Source organism: Fundulus heteroclitus, chromosome 8, assembly GCF_011125445.2.
Source record: "Fundulus heteroclitus isolate FHET01 chromosome 8, MU-UCD_Fhet_4.1, whole genome shotgun sequence".
NCBI lineage: Eukaryota > Metazoa > Chordata > Actinopteri > Cyprinodontiformes > Fundulidae > Fundulus > Fundulus heteroclitus.
The window spans coordinates 22,874,346-22,898,603 of NC_046368.1; the positions used below are offsets into that span (position 1 = coordinate 22,874,346).

Below are 24,258 nucleotides of genomic sequence, written 5' to 3' on the forward strand. Positions count from 1 at the left end.
GAGGTGGCTCGGGCATCTGGTTAAGATGCCTCCTGGACGCCTCCGTGGTGAGTCAGATAAGCGGAAGAGGATTTATGGAGATTTATTTCAGTAATTCAATGAAAAAAAAAAAGTCAAACTCATATCATAGGTTTATTACACATAGTGTGATAGGTTTCAAACATTTACTTTTGCTAAATTTGATGGTTATAGCCAATTAGGACCGAAATAAACAGTTGAACTAAATCCTTTTCTGTGTAACGAATCTAGATGTTTCACCTTTTGAATTGAATTCCTTAAAATAAAGTGACATTGATATTTTAGTTTATTGAGATGCACCTGTATTTATGATTTTGCACAGCAGCTATTTAAACTCTTCTATTTGCACAGACGTAGATGAAACACTGAGCGTTTGAGAGCGCATGTTGTGTATGTGCGTGCGTGTTTCTGCTCAGTACTGTATTGGTTATGAGCTCAGTAGTGGGAGTGGGAGTGGGGGGGGGGGACTACTGACAGGAAGTGGCTCAGCTGTTAGTCCTCCAAGAACCCTTTGGTGACGAGTTAAGTGAATAAGCGTTCACTGATCCTCTTTCAGTTCAGCAGCTATTCCTGTTGGCAGCCTGAGACCTCCCAGTCAGTCACTTCTCAGCGACGTTCCTGCCACGGGCTTTTAATATTGCAGAATAAAATGTCACTGCATGGCTTTAAAAACAGACAAAAAAACAAAAAACAAATTCACCTTTTATTGATTCTTGAAAGGAGACTTGAAAAGCTTTTGTTTGTATATTAATCTGCAACGTGTCGTTACACAGAGAAGCATGATGGATGCCAAGTTTTAAAGTCTCTGTTGTATCCAAACGTTAAGATGACAATAAAATGTTTTTTTTTTCCTTCCCTTTTGCACCAGTATTAAGAATGGATTTATCACGCGCAAACCAATAATGAACTATCTGCAGTGTGGGCAGCTGTGAAAAAAACACAAAAGTGGATTAACCTAAAAGGTTGTCTTTTTTTTTTTTTTTTTTTTGTTAAAAATAATCATCTAGGGCTTGCATATGTATTGCTGTGTGGTTGTAATGAGGCTGTCTACAGTGGCAGACGGGAACGAGATGTACTCATAACACTAGAAAACATAAATAAAACATGCTGTTTAAGCTAAAGTTTGTGGCCTCTGTTGTTTCCTGTCAGATATTTCCAAGGGACCGAAGGTTGGTAATAGCAGTGCATCGAAAAGTACTCCTCTAACTTTCCCTCATTTTTTTTAAATTTATTTTACGCCCAAGAAGCCGCATTATTTTTCGTTAAGTTTTAGGTCATTGGCCAACCAGAATGAGGCCAAGCATGTAAGATGGTCAGCAGTTTCTACAGTAGAAAATTGTAAAAAAAAAAAAAATGCTTATTTCACTCTGATTCCTCTAAATAAAACCCAGTGCAAACAATTGCCTTTGGAAATCTATTTAAATAGAGAGAATGGGTGATTTGATCGGTATAAATCCAGCTGTTTCCTGAAGGTTTGGATAAGTTTTAAGCAGAGGTAGGTCATGAAACTATATCCCATCCCTTTATCATCTCTCTCCAAAAATAGAAATACTATAACTAGGCTAGAAACCAACCAAAGCATCTCCCTCCACCTAAACTGAAAGGCCAAGAGGAAGAAAGTAACTTTTTTATCGATTAAAGTACTTTTTCATACATCCAAACGTAACTAAGTACTTCACAAAGTGTCCCGTAAATTCATAAAATAATCCATGTTAGAAGAAACTCAAATTATAATGCTGAAAACAAGCAGAGATGGACATTAAGAGGTCTGTGGTCACTACGGAGGAGCTGCAGAGATCCAAAGCTCAGGTGGGATAATCTGTTGATTGGGCAGCCATCAGTTGTGTCCCTGTGCCACGTAGGGAACGCACCAAACACATTGCCTAAGATGCCCCTGTCCAGAGAGACCGTCACTGGACCCTCTGGCCTGGTGGAAAACTAACACGCAAATCACCCTGAACACACCCAACCCCCCTGTGAAGCATGGTGGTGGCAGCATCATGATGCAGGGAATTTATTTTCTTCTTCAGCAGGGACAGGGAAGTTGATGGGTAGATGAATGGAGCTAGACACAGGGCAACACTGGATGACAACCTGTTAGAGGCTGCAAACACCTTTTTAAAATGGGGAGAAGGTTCATGCTCCAGCAGGAAAACCAACCCTCGACATACAGCCCACTGCAAGAACAGAACTAAAAATAAGTAACATTTTCTCTAAATGAGTGTATCTGTCCTTGATTTGAGCAGGTGAATAAGATTTTCTGCCAATGGAATAAGTATATTGATCCTTAAAATATGATAATTAAATATACTGCACTTGAAATAAGATCATGGAAATTAGTTGTTCCTATTTTAAGTGCAAAAAATCTCATTCCGTAGGCAGAACAACTTATTTACCTGCTCAAACCAAGGGCAAATGCACTCATTTAGAGAAAATGTAACTTATTTTCATTTTTGCTTTTCCGGTGCCAGAGCTAGAATGGAGAGGTTTAGATCAAAGCATTCCTGCTTTAATCTAAGCCCAGATCGGAAATGACTCTGATAAGACTTTAAAATGGATGTTAAATCCCTGTCTGACTATGCTTGAGTTATTTTGCAAAGAAGAATGGGCGAGAGTCCCTGCGATAGACTGGCGACCTGTCCAGGGTGTACCCTGCCTCTCGCCCATTGACAGCTGGAGATTTACACCAGCACCCCTCACGACCCCACAAGGGATAGACGTGTTAGAAAATGGATGGATAGAAAATGAAATAAAGAGGTCCCTTTAGAGGCTCAAAGCTGGTTGAGGCATACCAAAATGACCTGCAGCTGTAATTGCACTGAAAGGTGGTTCCACAAATAGTTTTCTAAGGATGACAACATAAAAACGCACGGCATACTTCCCGGGGTTTCTATTTGTCTAGCACGTAAAATCCTAATAAAATACGCTGAACTTTATTGTGGTACAAAAGTAAAAAGGTAAGAAACCTTTTTGCAACGCACTCTGAATTCTACATTTTTACCGTCGCTTTTCCTGGCACCTCTGCTGGCTCTGCGGTGCCATTTATGCCTCCGTCCTTCAACGAGGCTGATGGATGAATTGGAAAGCTCTCGTTTTTATGTGTTTTAAGACCTCCGATATGTTTCACGGCACAACCATCTGCCCGTGTTTCCTCGACCTGCTGTTGTGGAGGCTGGCGGTCCCAGCTGACGCCGTAGCTCCGGTGTCTGTATTCATCACAGTGCGTTTGTTGTCGTCGCTCAGTGGTCCAACAAATGTGTGACAGTCAAATCAGAGTTATCTTCTACCTTTTTTATCCTTTAGAAATTGCGCCAGCTTATACCATCGTTTTATTTCCTCTTTTAACCATATTGTGGGATCGGGGGGGAGGAAAAAGGAAGTAGGAGCATCTAAGGAAAATAAAACACCTCCATGTTTGGTACTTTTGAATCATGAAACATAAGCGCGATGATAATGTTACTCTGCCTGACAGCCTAAACGTGTCTGTGCTGCAGAAAGCCTGTTCCATTTGGCTAAAGAAAATAAGTTTGCCTCCCGGGGAGTAATTACCAGCACGGGGTACTTCGCTTTAAAATACAGACTATTAAGAGATATGCACCAGTTACAGGAATAAAACATTATACAGCTTGTCCGCCGCCTTCCCACGGCAGAAAAGCATGATCATGATTTGTGTCTCTTATTGAAGATTTTTGAAGGTTTTCAAGGACCGCCCCTTTTTTTCTTTCACATGTCTGGCTTTTTTTCCTCCCGACTGTGGGGAATAACAATCAGGCCGTATGTAGGTCATGCTTGCTGTGAAAAGTAGGCACGGCTCGAAACCATTCATTCATGTCTCCATCACACCCTTCGCTCTGCCTTTGGATCCCCACTCTGAGCATATGTTCTCTCTAGACGCCTATAATCAATCTAGGTCTCCTTGAGTATTTAATGAACATGTGATTCATCATGCACGCTGTCAAATCTGGCTTCATTTCGCTTTCCCAGTGTAAAACATCACAGAGAATTACATCACCGAGGCTGTGGAGCAGAGATGCACGGGGAAGAGGGTTTAAAATAGCTAAATAAAACTTTAATAGGTCTAGTTGCAAATGTACATAAATTGCACAGCCACATTTTTGTCAACACAAATTCTTCTGTACATTATTGTTTTGTCACTGTCATCAAAGGAAGCAGAATCCAGCAAATACTTTATACTTTCAACATACTTACAAAAGTACTTTCTACAATATAATAGAAAACATACATCCTTTACTTATAGTTTTATATTTATTTAATCCTTTGTTTGATTGGTTGAACTATGTCAAGAATGAGCTTTTGCTTTTCTGATTCGTGAAGCGAAAACCAAAAGCGTGTCATTGGTGCCTATTTAAAGTGAGTAAACATACTGGTTAAAAAATATAACTTTGAATGGATAATTTTTTTTTTCTTTGAATGTTTAAAGCAAGACTATGATTTTGTCCAAATAAAGTCCAAGTTAAATGAAAACAGTTTCTCCTTGTTTAGTATTTAGGTAGTGAATGAAACAATAAAGCTTCCATTGAATGGTTGGATCATTTTACATAAGGCTCTCAACTATTTAGCTACATGCTAATTAGAAAAGAGTTAGCTTAGAGTCAGGGGGAAAAAAAGAAAAAAGTTAGCTAAGCAGAAATGCTTATTTAACAAAATGTAACTAAATAAAGTCAATTAATGAAAGAAAAATTAAAACATGTATGATGTATAAGGCTAATTGATATGAATAACAAATTCATACAGAAAATTACTATTGAGCTAAAAGGCTTTGCAGAAGACTCAAATTCTGAGCTTATTTAAGAATATTTGAGCTCATCTTCCCACTTTCACAAACACCAAACCATGAACTAGTTTAGCATCTAGTTAAACCGTGGATTAGCATTTTAACAAAATGCTAAAGCTAATGTGAATTAGCATTTTATCAAAATGCTAATTTACTATTAAGTGTATTAACACCCTTAACTTCACTATTAAGTGTAGGTCATACAGCTTATTTGGAAAATTTTACAATTTTCAACACACCTACTAGTTTAGCATCTAGTTAAACAGTGAATTAGCAGTGTCAAAACTCTAACGTTAACGGTTAAACTTTTTTCCCAGAATTTACCCACTTTCATAAATTGCAAAACATCTTGTCGTTTTGCTATTAGTCAAACACTGTACAGAAGACAATAAGCTATGTGTATGCATAGTTTATTAATAAGCTATGTGTAAGTATTATAATTTTAGCATATGACAATGATCAGTTTAGGTTGTAAAAAAAAAAGCTTCAACAAATTCAGTAACTCTTTTGAAAGAAGTTGGCTAGCTAGAAAACGCTAAATAAAGCTATTTTATGATTTATGCTAAAAAGTGAAAAGTAAGTAACAGCTGTTTGTTTAGTAAACATTATTATCACCTGAATGTACCGTGCTTATCATGAATTAAAAATAAAGTTTATAATTTAGCTGCACAGTAGTTTAGCATTTCTGTGTAATATAATAAAAAAAGTAAACTGTTCCCCATCATATTAATGGTTTTATGACAAGTTCAAAACATAGGAAAGTAAAATTCGACTGTAAACCCGCGATTTGTTGAGATAATTTGGTCAGTACATATAACTATGACTAATTAATTAGTCAAATAAAGAACTTGCCAACATTTATTTGTCAAAGGAATCATAGTCTTGCTTTAATCTGTGTAGACATAATTAGAACAGCTTTAGAGCTGTATACTATGCAGATACACATGAAATGCCCTGAATTTGTCTAAGCCACTTCAGTGTTTACATTATATAAAAGAGACTGTTTATCTGCTTTGTGTATATGAGTTATAGGATAACTCCCTTTAGTTACTTATGAACCTCGAGATGCCTAAAACGGGTTCAGTGGTTTAAAAAGTGGAATGGAAACCGAAAGCGAAATGTAAAAGTGCATTGAGTGAGACTGATGAGATCAACTGGATTGTGCTTGCGCAGCTCATCGGACTCAAGTTGGCTTGTAACCAGCAAGGCATACATCTCGAGAGTCAAACTCCTACGTAATCAGTTATCTTGTTGTCTGTTGCCCAGAGATAATACACTGTAAATACAAACACAAAAGCTTTTCAACAGAGAGAACACTGACAGGTTAATTGATTTTGTATAGTTTTTTACCCAATGAGGACAGATGACTGACTGGGCTACTTTGTATTTACAATATCAATAATGGTACAGCAGAGTCTGAGCACGGAAAACATTTACAAAAAGCTCTGTTAACATCAGGTAAAAATAGTGAGGGTATTTTATTTACACAATCCAATGTCGTCCCATCTCATGACGCACTCCATTATATATATATATATATATATATATATATATATATATATATATATATATATGTATATATATATTTGTTATGTTTTCGAGCAGCATTCCTCACTGCCCTCACTGCTGTCAAGCAAGGATGAAGCACGCAGAGCCTCACACCTCATGTATTCGGCCTTTTACAGGTAAGAAAATTGGAAAACAAAAATATCCAAAAAGGAGATGCGGAGATGGCAGCGATCAACGAAAGGAGACCTTAGAGGGCGTCTATACATTCAGAAGCAAAAAAAGGACGAGGTCGGGGGTTAGGGTAAGAAAAAGACAGACAACGGAGAAAGCTAATGGCAAAGAGAGTCGATGGAGTCACAGTTTGGATGGAGCAGACTTCGTTTTGGCAGAAAAATAAAGCGGTTAGGGTGAAAATTAAATGAATGGACGCCCAACGACTCGCCAGTCCAGTGTATAGTATGAGTGAGCGCATCAAGACACAACGCTCAATAGCTCCTGGGCAACTAGAAAGAATCGACCAACATCCCACAATAACTAATGATCTGTTATTTATAGAGCAGTGATGAGCACCAGGAAAAGAACAACAACTGTGCATGTTCTGGGCATGAGGCAGTTCTGGGTACACGGTGCAGCCATGGGGCGGTGACTGGTGTGAGGGTACAAAAGGTTTAGTTTTTTTTTTTTTTTTATCAATGTTATCATACTGTGAGAATTACATACCCTGCTTAATACCAAGTTAAAAAAATAAAAAAAGTTGAGGTTTCAAAACAGCGTATAGCCTTTACCTAAGTCCTATTAATGAGAGCAGAATAGAGCCGGCGTAAAGTGGAGCTTTTTTTTTAGTTACATGGAGGTAATAGTAGTGCAGGGCTGCCCATCTCCAAACTTGTTGATGTACGCTGCAGGTCAGCAGGCTGAAAGAAGGCTGCTGCCCTCTCCTTTAAAAAAAAAAAAAAAAAAAAAAAAAAAAATTTTGCAGACAGCTAAACAGGTCTGCTTAGCAGCCGACTGCAGGCTCTGCCATAGCGAGGACAAGGCGGCCCAATTCAGGGGTGTCATATAAACAAAATATACCTCTTATACTTAACATGGTGTATTAGTTGCCCAATTTTATGTTTTAAAGAGAATCGGATAGCACAATAGATTTTTGTTGTATAGTTGTGTGTGAATAGACTGTGGAACCCTGCTAGTTTTATTTACTATCATTCTGGCCAATGCCTGGCACCTTCCAAAAACACAAAACACAAGTACAGGCATTTCCCTAAATATTGTGCATACATTACAGAAAGAACAATAAAGGCTCTTTGAGGGATGACGGAGGTGCTGATCACTGCTCTGGGTGGTCCTCTCCAGGGCACCTAAGCAAGCTACACACTATGGTCTCTCACTTAGAGAAGAAAAATAACACTAGATCTCTTAAATAAAGGGCTGCTTTCATATTTGACTTTTATCAAATATAGGTATATGTGTGTGTATACTCTAGAAGACAAAATGCATACATCTATATTAAATTTCATTAATATAGTATCACATAGAATTCATTTACTTAAGTGTTTATAATACATTTCATCGCATTTTATGTTGTATTTTTTTTTTTTTACAAATCCACAGTATAAGTTGTGCCTTTATGTGTTTTTTTGTTTGTTGTTGTTGCAGAAACGAGGGTTAGCTGCGGGGGTGAAGTTGAGGTGCGTTCCCTAGTTAAGGCGTTTCGTGTACCAATAGCTTTTCACAAAGTGCACTGCTTAAGGGGGGTGGGGGGTGAGAGGGAAAGAGGGGTGGGGGGGAGGAAGGGTAAACGGGACGCTCAGGAACACACCTCTAAGTTAGAAGGGAAGTAAAGAAGATTGTTTTGGATTTAAAAATATCTATTTATAGCTCATATTTGGTTCTTTAAAAACATATACCTGGAGATAAAGCCTTGGAAAGTAAACCTCTAGAGATAAAACTTAAGTGAAAATCCTCAACGTGCTGGCAGGAGGGAAAGGAGGAGCGGATCGCCGATGTTTGTGGTTTTTTTATAGTGGTTTGTCCCAAGTGTGGATGGGGGCCGGAGTATTTCCAGCGGCTTAATTCATCCACAGCTCGGAGTTTTTTATATACAAGCTCTGCCCCCGCCTCCTCTTTGCATCGCCCTCCCAGCGATGGCCATCTGCTCCAAGCTGCAGCTCCTTCTGGGTGGGCCCCATCGCAGAAATGCCCTCACGCCAACGTCGTCTCCAGAAAAAAAAAAAAAAAAGTCGAAATGTCTTCCGGAAGTACACCGACTGCTTTCAAAACACACCCACGCACAGTCTCACGGTCCGTCCGACAGGCACGCATCGACCCAAGAGGAGGAATACACTGTACACTCTCAGGAGCCTCAAAGACAATGGGAGCAGCCTTTAGCAGTTGCTGCTGTTGCGAAACTCTCCGTTCTCGGTGATCTGCAGCTTGGTGGGGTTGGTGGGGGAGATGCCGTTGCGGGTCTGCATGCTGTAGCGCTCCTTCAGCTGGCTGAGCGCGCTCATGAGACGAGCGTTGGCGGCATCCAGCGACGCTATGCGCTTCTCCTGCAAACAAATCCAACCAGAAAAAAATATATATATATAGTAAAATTGCTTTGAGGAAAAAAAGTTCCAGACAGGCCACCTTGATCCGTTCTTCTCTGATCCGAGTTTGTTTTATTCCTTTGCCGAACTTTTCAAACACTATACCTTTGAGCTTTACTCCAACAGATTTTATCAATTTGTGATGATTGGACTGTGATAAAAAAATCTTGTAGATGACAAATGGCAATGCAGAATGCTACATGGACCATTTACATTAAAGGGAAATGTCATACTTTAAAGCCAGGATTTCTGCCAATGATTAAAAAAAACATCATCTGCCTTTCTATGGTCTTTTCAAAGGGCACTTTTTTTGTCTGTACCCGATGGAAATTGTCAGCTTGTTCTGGATATGCGCACTGTCACTGCCTGTAGTTAGAAACAGAAAGCTCGTTGTTTTCTGGATCTTAAACCCTTTCTGAATGGAGTATGTCAAATGGTTGTTCTGCCATCTTTGGGTAACACATTAAAGTTTGGAGTGAGCACTCTGACTTTCCTTAAAGACCTTTATGTAGGCGTAGTAGGGGAGATATGTAGAAGAAGGAAACCTTCTTACCCATCAAAAACAGACATTTTAAATTAATGTCTTTTTTGCACTAAAACAATGAAACAACTGGAATCTTTCCCTCGACAGGAGGAGACAGCACAGTTGGGTGATGTAAAGGCAACACAGTTCAAGCCAAGCCCAGGATAGATAGCTCTGGCAGGGGGTCAGCAGTCAGACCATCGGAGCGGCCACAGGGGATGTTTGTGAGCATAAGGTTTTATCAGATGAGGTCAATCTTTTGATTTACTATTTATTTGTCTTTGTTTTAATCAGCACAGCACATAATAACCAGTCTCCTAACTACCTGCAAAGGATTTGATCCACAATAATTAGCTGCCTTTTCTTTTTTCTTACGCTGTCTGAGCCAATAGAATAATAAACATAGCATCAGTATTTGGACAGAATCAGGATCTTAGCCTTTTAAACTCACATTTGAGCTGGAGATCTGGGATTTACATTGGGCGGCTACTGTCTTGTATACTGACATCTGGTTTAGTGTTTTGTACGTAACATCATCACTTTTTAATCAAATTTACATATTCAGCAATTTCAGATGCTCAAATGACTGTATCCCTGGTGACAGCCTAAACAGGTGAAAAGGGAAAGTTGTTGGGATGGCGGTACGTTATCTGCCCCTGAGGTATCGTAACCAAGAATTATCAGGCATGAATGAGAATAACAACCTTTGTTTCGTGTGTGAATTTGTATTAATGCCATGTTGTGGGCCGTTGTTTTCTGGTTTGACTCTGAACCAAGAAAGACAACAAACCCTGAAATTTAGTTTTATGGCTGATTTCACCAAAATAAATCTGCTCTGCTGCCTTTTGAGACATCCTGTTCAGCTGTTGCCGCTTTTCCCTGCCAGATCAGACACACTTATGAATTAAACATCTCCTTTTATTCAATGAGCTAAGACTAGACTAGTGGCAGCTCATACTATAAAAAGTTGTCCTTATTAGTCAGCAGATTTCCACAAACCAAACTGACCTGTGCATCAATGATCTTCTGTTTCGAGTCCACGACCGCTTGCATGTCAGAATGGTCCTTCTTCAGTTCCTCTTCCACTGACATCAGTCTGGGTGTTACAACAGTGGGTGAGGCATTTGTTAAGAGCCTAAGAGCTACAGAGCAGGTAAAATAACAGCACCACGCCGGACTTATTCTCCCTACCGGCTGATGATGCTCTTCATCTGGAGGTCCTTGTCGTCCTGCTGCCTGCGCAGACGCTCCTCCGACTCCTCCAGCCTGGCCTGGTACTCCAGCAGGACCTTCTGGGCCTGCTCATCCTGACCCTTGAGACGGGCTTCGTACTCCTCCAGCTTCTGCACAGAGGCGCGCAGCTTCTCCTGCAGCACTGCGATCTCCTGCTGGTACTGAGTAACGCAGAGACACAGGGAGATTCAAATCATCATCAGACCCACCAGACACCTTCCACCCTCTTCATTTTAATCACCGACGAGAACACAAAGAGGCGCAAACGTGCCGGATCCTGAAAATAAGGATAACTTCTGCCAAGAAGGTAGAGACAGCCTTTATCGGGTGATCTTACATTGCCATAGCACTGTCACTCTAGCTTTTTAGCTGCGCTGTTAACGTCTAATTGGGCTTATATCAGAAGGACCTATTGAGTAGTGTGACATTTAAATACCAGTGACAGAAAAAAAAACAGACAGAGGACGAAGAGATGAGCTGCAAACTAAAGCAGAAGAATCTCCAGCTGCCCATCACCGACCCTCTTGGGGAGAATCAGGAAGTTCTGCTCATGCCACAGGGAGCGGACGAAGGGTAGCAATTGATTTTTGGGTGTGGGGAAAAAATATTTGTATATGACAGTGAGGGGTACTGGGAAGATTGTAAGCTCTAAGCTAGAGTGTCATCCAAAAGTGTTCACTGTTTATTACTTAACATTTTATTCTGAGAGAACCGCATACCTTCAGGTGCAGTTTGTAGAACCACATTCTGTTGCACCTGAGATCCATGTCTCTACCAGTGTTGCATTTCTAGAGACGAAAATCTTTGCCCACTAATTTTTTTTCAAAAGAAAGGATTGAACTCCGGGCGTGAGGGGGTCCAAATCTTGGGATATTGTCTTATAACCCAACTCTGCTTGAAACTTTCATGACTTTATCTCTGGCCTCTCTCCTGTGTGCCTCGGATCTTAAAATGCAGACTTCTGCGTTCCTCTCCTCTCCTCACACCTGGCATGTGTCAGAATAAAAGGAGGCGTCTGCGGACCCCGTCTTGTCGTTCACCGCCAGCCTATTTCGCTTTGATCGAACCCGCTTGCCTATCTCGATTGAATCAGGGTGTATCTTATTTAAACAAAATGCCGCAACCTTCAGCATTAACTGATAGGAGTGTTGCTTTGGACAACCTTTTCCCACCGTCCTGGATTATCTGATTCCCTTTGCACGCAGTGAGAAACTCTGCTGGGATCACTTATCTTTCTTTGTCACCGTCCCCGTTTCTCTTCCCAGCCTGCCAAACCACAGAGACGTTTTCCCCCGTTCAGCCACTCTCTACGAGGAAGCAGAGACCTCAAACGGATTCATCTTCTTCTCGGGCCCTCCGTTCCTTTCTCCATCTCTGATAACCCTCTGCTCTTGTGTCCGATTCCCCTGAGAACGAGTGACATCTGCCGCTTTTGTCGTGCTCCTCTGTCTCCCTGAAACAAACCCCACTCTTACCTGCATTCTCTCCGGCAATGCAAAATGAGTCTCTAAGAAGATTGGGGAAGTTTTGATTATCTGCGGCCTGTTCGCTTAAATCATACGGCGACCTGGGTATAAAGCTCAGCCGAATAGAGAGTAAAACTAACAAGTATGAATATTGATAGGAGGACTGAACAAAACAAAAAAAAAAAAAAAAACAGGTGGAAAACAAAGGAGCTTTGAACAGATGTCCCTCTGCACCTGCTGTTCCGGCGTTCCAGCTGACAGCCTTCCAGATAAAGTTATCTTTCCGTTCAGGCCAACAATGGACACCTTTCATGGGAAGCGGTTATGTAAAAAAACGGGCGCTCACCGTGGGAGAAAATAGCAAAAAGGAAGCCAGTGTGGTTGTAAAGCCCTGGACTTGCAATTCAGAAATGCAGCCAAATCGAACCTGTTGTGTTAGTGAGGAGCCACGCTGTAAAATTAGAAATGCTTTCTTTCTAATGGAAATGTCTGGACTGCAGGATATGCGTCTTCATAATCCGGACACAACGTATTACATAAATACTGCCATCCAAGCAGTGAAACGCGTGGAAAGAGACGTCCAGATGTGGAGTCCTTTGCTGATGTGCACTTGGTATTGTTCCTCTATGTTTTTTGCTCAGATGTGTCTGAGGATTAAATCAGGGTCACTGTGTCGTAGAAGCATTGAAGGAACGCCTTTGGAAATCCTCCAAGTTGTTTTTTCTGTTCAGTTGGACATCCGGTGGCACGCAAAATGTTTATAATTGAACTTTTTTACATTGTCTCCCCACACATTTGTATGTGTTTTACAGTGAACTTCATGCGATAAACCAACACAAAGTAGTGTATGATAGTGAAAAAGAAGGAAAACGGCATTTTTTTTAACAGATAAATCTCTGAAAGAAAGGGGTGTGTGCATTTCTTATAAGCCTCTCGCATGACCATATCTGCAGGTGTTATTGGATAAAAATACTGAATTACAAAACCAAAAGACCACCTTTTTCGCCCATGCTTCTTTCTCCAAGTCTTGCCACAGATTTGTTCCCTATTGGAACAATAAAGTGTCTGCTCTGTTCTAGTGTTGATTGGATTTAAGTATGGACTTTGACTGGGCCATCCAAACACAAGCATCTGCTATGATGTAAACTTGTCCAGTGTAGCTCTGGCTGTGTGTGCAGTAGCATTGCCATGCTGGTTTCCAGCCTCTGAAGCCTGGCACACTCTCTGGGGTTTAGATCTTAAACATGTCACATTCTGCGAACTCGAAATGACAGTAAGTCGCGTCACACTGAGCGACAGAAGATGGCAGACTGCACGACTTGTTACTAAATCTTGTCAGACAGATCCGACAGACATGCCAGTCAGCCAATGACAGGACAGCACGTTATGGGTGTTAATGCACTTCTTATAAGAGAAAAAGAGGAAAGGAAAGGAAACGGCAGTAGTAGTGTTCATGACTGAGAAAAAGAGGACGAAAAATCAGACGTGTTAGTCACAGCAATGATTGTCCTCTTACCACTCTTCAGTAAAGAAAAGGCTGATGGAGTTAACCTCTGTTGTTTATGTCATGCCATTCTCCTTCCTGAGCAGTGGATCTCTGCAGCTCCTCCAGAGTTACTACGGGCCTCTTGGCTGTATCTCTGAGTAGGTGGATGTCTTGATTGGTTCAGAACTGTGCCATATTTATCCCATGCTCAGGTTATATATCTAACAGTGTCAAGGCCTGAAATATTGTTTTAAAACTTAATGCTGCTTTAAGCTTAGGACTTAACGTGGCAACATGTGAAAATGTTTAAGATGCATAAATATTTTTGCAAGTACTCAATTTCCATGAAGTACATGTAGGCAACACTCTCCAGTTTTTGTAATTACAGATGTTTTGATTGATTGTGGCTTCTAACAACAAAACTGTAGCATGTAGCTTCAACGATTAAGAGCAACCTAACGAGGATAATTAATAAATTAGACATTTTCTGCTGCATTTGCCTCTCTGGTTTGGATATGAACACATTTTTCTGGAGCTAAAAACAGTTTTTTTTACCATCTCTTCCAAAGTCAAACCATTTTGTTGAGAATTTGAGGCATTGCAGTAATCCTGACATCACAGCAATTGTATTTGCTGACGTATTTTGCGTTGCTAATGCCAGTGATTTGAAAAGTATTTACTTAACTGTCAGTAATTTTGCAGGCCCTGACAGCATTCAGAGCTGTTGGGGTGATGAGAAGCTTAAAGGAGCAACAAGTAAGATATTTAGTGTAAAATCAACCTAAATCATTTCCATTTCTCACCCAGTATGGAAGTAACATTCCCTATAAACAACCGGTCCTCTCCATTAACGATGACTTCACGTTTTACTCCTTTCAAACCTAGAGGTACGGTCCAGAATACTTGGGTTCAGTGTGGCCCGTGTTTACTTCCTGGTTCCTGAGCCAATCGAATGAGGTTCCCAGAGTTCCCAAAACAGAGTGGTTCAGATTATAACTACTGTCATTATTACTTAAAGCTCCTTTAATTACTGAGAGGAAATAGCTAACAATGTCAAAGTAAAACCAACAGTTGTTTGGAAAATATCTACAGTGCCCTTGAAATTTAGACCCAAAATGAAAATTGCAGCAGCATATTAAGAAATAATAAAAAAATACTCGCATTTAGCTGTAAAAGATTTATCCAGTGTAAGAAATTAATCATTTTTAGTAAAATCTGTGCTTTCACAACTTGGGGCATCCTGAATCATTCCTGTAAAATGTGTCTGCATCAGATTGTTTTGAATGTTTTATGTGTTTTCTTGACTACCTGTTTCTCTGTGGTAATCATATGACCTCACACCGAGGCCCATTAACCTTTCTTCAAAAAGGGGAAAAACAACAGAACATGCCGAGAAAGTAAGACCGAACAGGTACTCACTGATATGGGCCAATAATTAAAAACGGTAAATGGAAGAAAAAAAATAGAACTGCGAGAAACAACGCTGGATGAGGGCCTAGTTTTAGTTTGCCACCCAACTCAGAAAGGGGGATGGTAGGAGATGTAAAAAATTTGTAAAGCTCACTGTTAAAGAACTGCTAGATTTATTCAGTGTGAAATTATGCAACTCTAATGAAGAGGATTGTATTTTAAGCATTTTACACATCTTTAACTGGGGAGTTGAAAAAAAAAATAAAGGGACAACGTGTAACTAATTTGGCTTTAATTAGCAAAAACTGCTTTTATAAATACGTATTCTGGCAAAGTCTAATAACATCACATCAAAAATGAAAGCGTTGTCATAACTTTGTATTTAAAAACTACGTTTTTAAACAGATAGGTGTCAGTGCACCCACTGGGAGGCGCCATGTTTCGCCACTGTTTCTGATTTCTGTCGCTGAAAGGAGACAAACGGTCAGCCTTATTCGTTTCCCCATCTGTCTTCTATATGAAGACATGCTGTCAGTGGAGGACGAGTATAAAACAAGCAAAGGCGACAGTAGATCACTACTATTTGCCGTTTTCTGTTGAAATGGCGAACCATCTATACTCTTTGCCCAGCGAAGGGGAAGAGAAAGTAACCAAGAAAAGAAAATGTAGTAATAACTGGGGAAAAACGCGAGTCTTTTTTGGCGCAGCTATTATTACCAGGTGGAGACAATTCATGAGGGACCGCGGACTCAGAAATGATGCACAGGTGGCAGGCTGGCTTTCTGCTGGACAGGTAAGTTAATTTACTATGACAGTGAAGTTTATTTTTGCCGTTATGTTAGAAACAAGGCAGTGTGGTGCAGCAGCTCTCTCTCTCTCCCTGAGAGACGAAGGGTACGTATGTACAGTACCCGGAGGGATATCGGCCGGCTCGTTCTCTGTCTGCAGTACAGCAGCAAGACCGGTCGCTTATTTTAGAGCCCAAAGCAACTGCACGTTCTGAAACGAGCCCAAATAAACCGCGACTGACAGAATTTACAAGCGACTTTAGAAAAAAACTATTTGCAGTAGCCATGTTTACGGTGTTACACTTATTATAGTGTAACACCGTACACTATAATAGCTATTCCATAGTAGCTATTATGGCGAAGATGTTTATAATTAATTTAGCGCGCCACCAGATGGTGCCCAGTGTGACAATCTTACACACTGGGGCTTTAACAAAGTCATTGTTCTCCACCTACTGGCCTGGCATGTTTTCTCAACATTTGCTTCAGAGGGAAATGATTTAGGAGGTGTTCAGAGGAGAAAACAAGAAGATTGACCTTGAGTCATGTTGTTGAAGGTAAAGGAACCAACTTATTTACAACCTCATGATGACAAATATCACACTTGCTGAACTGGATGCCTACAGAGTCCATCCCATCTCCTGATCTGTACTTCTCCATCACTGACATGTACTATCAAACTCACTTGTTTTGTGGTTCACAAATTATTTTTGTATTCCTGAGATGGTCCAAGTTGAATGAACTACATTCAAGAAAAAGAAAAAAGAAAAACTCCCACATCTCCTATGTTCCTGATAGGAACACATTCATGCATGACCAATGATTTAGTTTTTGGAATGACACTTGTAAATAAGCTCCTGGGGGGGGAAACAAAAAAACAAACAAGTATTCTGGCATCGATATTTAAACTGAAAACGCCTGAAGGTTTTATTACACTTTTGGTTTCTTGCGAACATTACGGACTGCAAGAAGCGTGGAATATTTCCATATCAGAGCAAACCTGCCCTATAGTTTTTCACAGCTCTCACGGCGTGCGGTGCACATTACAAACGAATTTACTGCAACACCGTATAGATCATTAGCAGCAGCTCTCCTCTGAGCCGTGGAGGCAGCGCTGTCTTCTAGTCCTTTCTGCTATTTCAGGGTGGCTGAGGTTTCTTTGTTAAGACTCAAGTTATTTCCTTCTTTGGTAGCTCTCTCTCCCAGGGGCTGCTGGCTTCCATAAAGTATGAGCTATGTTAGGATGACAGGTTTGTTCTCATTATAGATAGGCGGAGCGGGGTGGAGTGGTGGTGGGTGGGTGGGGGGGGGGGGGTATGGAGAGAGGGAGCATGGTTGAACTAAGCACAGCATAGAAGCAGAGCGGCGATGAACAGCTGTAGATATTGGGAAGCAGAAGAAGCAGCTCAAAAGCAGCTTTTTGTCTCGATCACACGCGCATGCACACACAGGCTCCAAGCGATCCGTGTGGATGTTGATACGCACACACACACACACACACACACTCACACACTCACACGTAGAATCTTAAGTTTGGTTTGAGAGTTTATTTTGTGACGGTAACGAGGGTGGGGGTGTGGGGGGGGGGGCTTTTCAGTAAAGTTTTTTTTATAGCGTCTCACTTTTTTTCTAACATGAAGACTGGCTGCGCTCAAAATGAAAGTAGCCTCGTTTATACAGCATCAGGCCTCCATTTCCCAAAGATTTTAAAATTGTATTTGATCTGACGAGACCAATTTAGTTTGGATATTTTTTTCCAGGTAGGAAACTGCCTGACTCAGCTTATAGGAGCGCGTTTACCATTTAACTCCCTTGTAAATAATATACTTTGAGTATATCTAAATAAGCTCCAGTTGGCTGAATGAAAAAAAAAGTCACGTTAATCTGTTTAAGCATCCTTTGCAGCTGCCTACAGGTCAAACGATTAATCTATTATCAGGAAAATAATCCACAGATTAATGAGGCTGCACCAGTGATATTGCTGAGTGTTGAGCGCTGGTGCCTGGAGACCTGCAGATGGTTTCTCCTGTTCGGCCTAAAAGCGTTACTCTGTGTTTTTGCTGGCTGAGTCAGTAGCAAAGTAAAAAAGCAAAAAAAAAAAAAAAAAAGAACAACAAGAACAAGAACACAACATTTTAAGTCTGGCACGACTCCAGAAATACCTTATTGCGGTCACATGGAACAACCTTTAATAGGTGTTTTTTGTCATCTATTTTTAGGCATTTAGTTTGCTTTCAGGAGTGAATTAAAACGTCCCTTGAACCAAATCTCTGGATCAAAGTCAAGGCCAAAATAGGAAGGTTACAGCAGAAAAACAGGAGAAGAATAGCCGTTTTCAGAAGGTTTATACAATGCCTTGGAAAAGTATTCACATCTCTTTAACGGGTTCAAAAATGACGTTAATGTTTTACCCAATTTCAATGGTTTTTAAAAGGATTTGATGTGACTAAGCAACACAAAGTAGCACATGATTGTGGAGTGAGAAGAAAACAGAATGAGGATTAATACGGCATATATTTTACTCAGCCCCAGAGTCGATACTAGCTCAAGCAGAAATTGTAGATGAAAGTCCTTTTTTGGAAATTCTTACCAATTTTGCAAGACTAGTGGCTAATACTTTTGCCCATTCTTTTTTGCCAAACATTTTCTTTGCAAGAAATTTCTTTTGGATTTAGGTCTGGACTTTGACTGTTCCTGTTGAACTAATGAGCATGCAGTTATGTAAAGCTCTGGCTGGATGTTTAGGCTCATTGTCCTGCTAGCTCAGGGGTCAGCGGTCTGCAACCTGCACCTCTGGAGCCACAAGTGGCTCTGTGGACCTTCCACCATGGCTCTTGATTACTTTGGCTAAAACTGATAAAAATCCATCTATTTTTAAATGTAGATATAATAATGATAACTCTCTGCATGGAGTTTGCATTGTTATCCTTGTGCAGCCGTGGGTTCTCTCTGGTTACTCCGGCTTCCTCCCACTCTCCAAAACCATGACTGTTAGATTAATTGGATACTCTAAATTTGCCCTTAGGTGTGAGTGGGGGCATGTATTGTTGGATGTCTCTCTGAATCTCTACATGTAAAAATAACAGTAACATATTTTCCCATCTATTTGTCTTGTCTTTAGGTTGGGTACTTTGTGCTTTTTACTTTTTCCCAAATATTACCAAATATGTTTTCCCAAATATCAACAGCTTTTTGAAGAAAATGTCTCCATCTTCATTTTTGCAAAAGTTTTATATTTTTCTTTATATTAACACCTAAAAATAGAAATAAAATGGGGTTTCTTTTATTGAAATTCTTTTTCCTTCGGAAGTCGGAAGGCTCTCTTGCCATCACTCTAATAATATTGAAAACACTCCATAGAGCCCGTGTCAGATTATAAATCATTTGGGCTTTGCTGTCACCACCATGTCTCCCAATAGGAGTTCAGACCAATGGGACGTGTTACTGCACAGCGACACAGAACATGTTGCATGTAGGAGAAAATTTAGGTATCGTCCAACCAGAGCACGCTCTCCGTATGCTTGCTGCGTTGGTTTTTGGCAAACGGCGGCAGAACTTTGAAAGACTTTTGTGTAACAACTGCATTTATATAGAGATTAAATCAGATGGTGGAATCACAGGTGGAATTTTTTTGTAAATAGGGGGCTTCTAGAGAAAGTCGTTCTTGCTGGACTTCATATACAGTTATCCAAGTGAAGGGGGCTGAATACAAAGCAGACTTTGGCATTTCTGTTTACTTGTCCCTCCACAATTCGACTAAGCGGGGGGAAAAAAGTTCAGGGCGCACGCACACTTTTTCAAGGCACTATATGGGCAAGAAGGTGAGGAAGAGAAAAGAAAGAGAGCTGAGTGGGGGGGGTAACAAGGCTGGGGGGGGTATGGGTTGCTGAAGGTCAAAGGTTGGATGACGGGTTACCTGCTCCGCCTGAGTCAGATCCTCTCTGTTTCTTAGTGACTCGGGCTCCATCCCCTCCTGGTCTAAATACTGCACATTCATATTCAAAAGCCAGGCTGCTGTGCGGTCCAGCGCACTGGGGTTCACTGGGGAGGGGGCCTAGTAAAACCAACACACACACACACACACACACACACACACACACACATGAGCTGAATGAAAGTGTCAGGGAAAGGGGCAGGAGGGAGGTTGCAAAAACACAACAAGTACAACAGAAATAAGCTTGAAATGCACCGACTCGTCTGGGGCTGAAAGCAGCAGGTGGAATGGATGCACACACTTGTCTGTCGGCTCCCACCGTGGCACACACACTTTTTCTTTTAAATCCCTTTCAGAAAACCCGGCGTTTCGTAACAGCGGCACGGGAAGCAGACACTTCAGATAAAAAGGGGGAGCTGGAAGCTGTCGAAGAGTTGATTAGTGGAACAGCGATCCCGTTTAATTGGATCTGATGGATTCCCACTTAGCTCGGCTGTGATTGGTGGATTCTCTGTCAGACGTCTGATGCAGCTGAGATACAGCTACGGTGTTCTGAGCTCAAGGAAGCAGGGGTTCTTTGGTAATGGGCTGAGCTTTTTCTGTGCTAGAAAAAAAAAAAAGCATCTCAAGTGTGATTCTACATAAACTCTATATGGTTTACATTACATCGTAGCTTTTAAATAGCTGAACATATAACTAAAGCTTTCAGATGGCAGTAGTAAATGGGGGGTGTGCTGCTGGGGGTAAATTGCTGCAGATTTTGATTTGCACACTCTTATCAAACCTACCGTCTAGCTAATCCAATATAGCAACGAGCAATTACTCTTTTCAACAAAGGAGATTGGGAGGATTATAGTTAATGTGCAGCTATTTTGCCATCGGATGGCACGGCAATCGTGGCCCACGGTTAGTAATTACATTCTGGGGCCCCCAAAACCTGACAGTATTAAACATGCGCTTACCTGATGTTAAAATCTATCCCCGAGCATGTACAAACGGCAGTCAGATGTTTAGATACACTCATCATGGACATTTCTTTATGGTACCCTTTTAAATTATTTATTCAAACTGCTCCTCTGTGGGGGTGGGGGTGGGGGGGTGGGGGGGTGGTGGGGACGTGCTCACGTGAGTTTAACACGCCAAAAAACGCCTTTAGGTTCTACTGGCATTCGCCGTTACCAACATGCCTAACACTTTCCTTCTAAGGGCTGTTTCGTAGTCACAAATGGGGAAGGTTTACGCTACTTGGGCGCCACGACGAGACAAATATTTGAAAGAGTCAATGTGAGGCTTCCAAACAAAGGGGTGTGAAGGAAGCCATCTACGTTAAGAGAGAAAGACCGACCTTAGAGGAGGAGTCCTTAGGTTCCAACTCTCAAAAACTTACAACACAGCTATAGGATTGATTCCGGCCAATCATCACCTCAATTCTCATCGTCATACGAGTATTCAAAACATCGTTCCTTTAAGCCAGGCCAATAACAACCCTAACGACTCCTCGTTACAGAGGAGTGGACAAGTTTCGGTTCAATCTGCTGGCTTAATGTCTTTAACAACCGCCCATTACTAAGGGGTGGACCTGTTTCAATTGTATTTGCATGTTATCTAAGCCATTACAAGGCCTTTGTTTTGGCAGTGGTTTAAAGCTTGATACTCCACATTACTCCAGACTTCATGAAGAGGAAGCGAAACGTCTTCAACTACGGAAAACAAGTCCAGTTGCTTTGTTTTTTACTTTTTTTGGAATGACCATGACCTAGATGACTGAGAACCTTCACCAGCTTTATCCACAATCTTCGACCTGGTGTCAGTTACAGCAAGTACACAACATATTCAACCTTGGGCATCAAATTCTGGTTTGACGTCCAAAAAAAGAAGGTTTAAAAGGTTCAGGATTAACCGCACTAATGGCCCTGATGAGTGTATGCAAACTTCTGATCTCCACTGCGTGGAGGCTTGCTGTACATGTTTATCTAATAAGATTCAATCTGTTCCCCTGCAGCCCCCTAATACTCATCTCATTAAACATAGCCAGCAAAACAGTGGCGGGCGGATGAGGCGCCCGCATGGAAATAACTATTATTACGCAGAGCGTGACTGTAGTTCATCAGGGCTAAATGTGCTGCCTCCGCCGTCACACCCGCCGAGGCCTTCCTCGGGAAACATCTGTTCTTTAATATCTTTAATCTTCAGTAATTACCTTCAGAGACTGTTTGAGTTGCTGATATGTGGAGTAACCTCATCACAAGTTGCTGCAGTCGTCTGTTCCACACTGACCTGTTTGTGCTGAGCTCGTTGTTTGGTCTCGGGGCTGTCGCTCTTAGAGGAAGACGACTGCTGCCGCAGACGAGCGCCGCTGGCCGGCCAGTCGGGCGACGCCGTCATCATGTTGCCGGACGAGGGACGGGGGTAAGGGCCGCTGCTGAGCAGGTTGGGCGGGGTGCGGCCTCGGGTGACGCTCTGAGGCGGAGGCTGGTCTATCCTCCTCTGTGGGCCGGCGCTGTTCTGCCTGGGGACGCCGGGCTGATGCTGGGTCTCTGTGAGCGACAGCTGCCGACGGTTGAACTCCCCGGAGCGCCTGGCGTACTCGTCGCCGCTGCTCCCCCCGCCCCCTCCGGCTCCGCTGTGGTTCATGAAGGCCGGCTTCCCCCCCGCCGGCCCGTCCTCGTTGTTGCTGTGGGAGCTGACGGAACTGTGGCACTCCGACCCGGAATCGGTCATTCCTCGAGGAGACACCGACAAACACGCCGCCATCTGGTAAACTGGGTTCTGGAAGGACAGCGGGGCCAGAAGCTGCGCGGGTCGGCCCGGCGTGCCCTCTGTGCTCGGGGTAGTGGGGGCCTGACCCGGCCTTCTCATGGTAGGACCTCCTGGGATGTTGCCCTGTGAGACTCGGGCTGTCCAGCCTCCCCCAGACGCCTGGCTTTCACCCAGAGCATCTGGAGGGCTTTGAGCCGTTCCGGCGTCCAGGTTGCGGGGGTCCTGGAGGTCCACCATGGACAAGCTCTTGCTGCCATTGGACATGCCCAGTTCAGGCTCATTAGTCTCTGAATAGCTGGAACTGCGAGCGGGGGAAGGCTGGATGCCAGAGCTCCTCGTCACGAAGAAGATGTCCTTGTTTTCCGGAGTGGGTGAAGGTAACCGAGTGAAGTCAACCAATCTGAAACCGGCAGGCAGACAAATACGTGAAAGAGTTAGTTAACTTTTACAATAAGGTGACCAGATTTCCCAAATGAACACTTCCAGCACTTCCAGCTTGTAAACGAAAAAAGAAAATGTCAATGGGTTGAAGGAACCGGAGCTGTGACAGAGGGGTTACTCTGCAGTAAATTAGTGACTTAGGTTGGTCAAAGTACCGGTGCTAGAGTTTAGTTGGGTCAGGTTGATACAAGCAAACTCCTTCGTAAAAAGGACAATTGGTATAAAAATTTATCTTTTTGTATAAAAGAGGAACTTTCTTCTAGTTTTAAACAGACATGCTCACAGGGCTAGACTATATCCAGCTAATTGCTTGATGTGATTCAAAAGGAAACAATGAGAATATAATAGACAGTGAGGCCATGGTAATGTTGTGTTAACCTAACTTTCTTTGACTTGAAGTTCAGCTAGGCAGTTTTCCTGTCCTATTCTGAAAGATCAAAAGTTAAATCTTTCTGTTCCTTTTACTCCATCTTCTTAAATACGCACAAATAAGTAAAACTGAAAAGAAGTGGATGAGACTGAACGCTGTAGATAATGCAAACTGCACCATTCAAAAAAAAAAGAAAAAGAAAAGAAAAACTCAAGATTTTATTAAGCCAACATTAACTCAAGTTTATATCATATTGGAACAAAAATATTGGCCTTATTTGGAAAGATTTAAACAAAATTTCAAGTATAGGCATTTATTCTTGGCCAGTATGCCAATAAAACTGATTTGTGAAGAGTTAGAGAGGCGCTGGCGCAGATGATTATTACCGTTTTATTTTTCATCCAGGTGAGGGAGAAAAGCTTGGACTATAAACCTCATGCTAGAGGCTTTTAAAGAGCCCCGTTCTCCATGGGGATAAATGACTCTCTTGTCTTGTGAACTTTGTCACTTCACAAATCTGGTCTCTCTCAAAAGACTAAAAAGCACTGAAGAGCAGAGGGGGGAAAAAAAATACACAAAGAGCATTACCCAGCCTCTTTGAACTGGGGAAAAGAATTGTATTGATGCCTTTGCTCAAACACTTCCTCATTCATCCCCTCACTCCGCTGACAGATGGAGTCCTTATTGCCAAAAGACGCCTACTTTGACAGATGTGACTCATCCAGCAAGAACCTATCATTCACATCACGATCGTTTTTTTCCTCCCTCAGCTCTCCGTTCTCCCAGAGTTCCTCCGCCCTTACTCATCTCTTCTTCGTTCTGCCAAATTTTTCCCCCATCCTCAATCTTGCAGCTGTCTTTTCTTTCCTCATCCTTTTCATGTCCACAGGTTGGCGGATGGGAAGCAATTAGCGCAGAACGTTGAAGCCCGTTT

General features: G+C 41.9%; 1 protein-coding gene across 10 annotated transcripts in view; it reads right to left on the reverse strand.

The window, feature by feature from the left end:
• Window positions 1–7,011: 7,011 nt before the first annotated feature.
• dab2ipb (DAB2 interacting protein b) overlaps window positions 7,012–24,258 on the reverse strand; it is a 238,381-nt gene continuing 221,134 nt past the window's right edge. For 8 of the 10 annotated variants that reach the window (XM_036140369.1, XM_036140371.1, XM_012866176.3 and 5 more), the window contains 5 exons: window positions 22,031–22,913; window positions 19,736–19,873; window positions 10,628–10,830; window positions 10,445–10,532; window positions 8,707–8,874 (listed from right to left, as the gene is read on the reverse strand). In XM_036140369.1, the coding sequence (XP_035996262.1) occupies window positions 8,707–8,874; window positions 10,445–10,532; window positions 10,628–10,830; window positions 19,736–19,873; window positions 22,031–22,913 (1,480 nt within the window). Of the gene's footprint in view, window positions 8,875–10,444; window positions 10,533–10,627; window positions 10,831–19,735; window positions 19,874–22,030; window positions 22,914–24,258 lie in introns of all 10 variants that reach the window. The other 2 variants (XM_012866171.3, XM_036140370.1) reach the window with 2 other exon arrangements.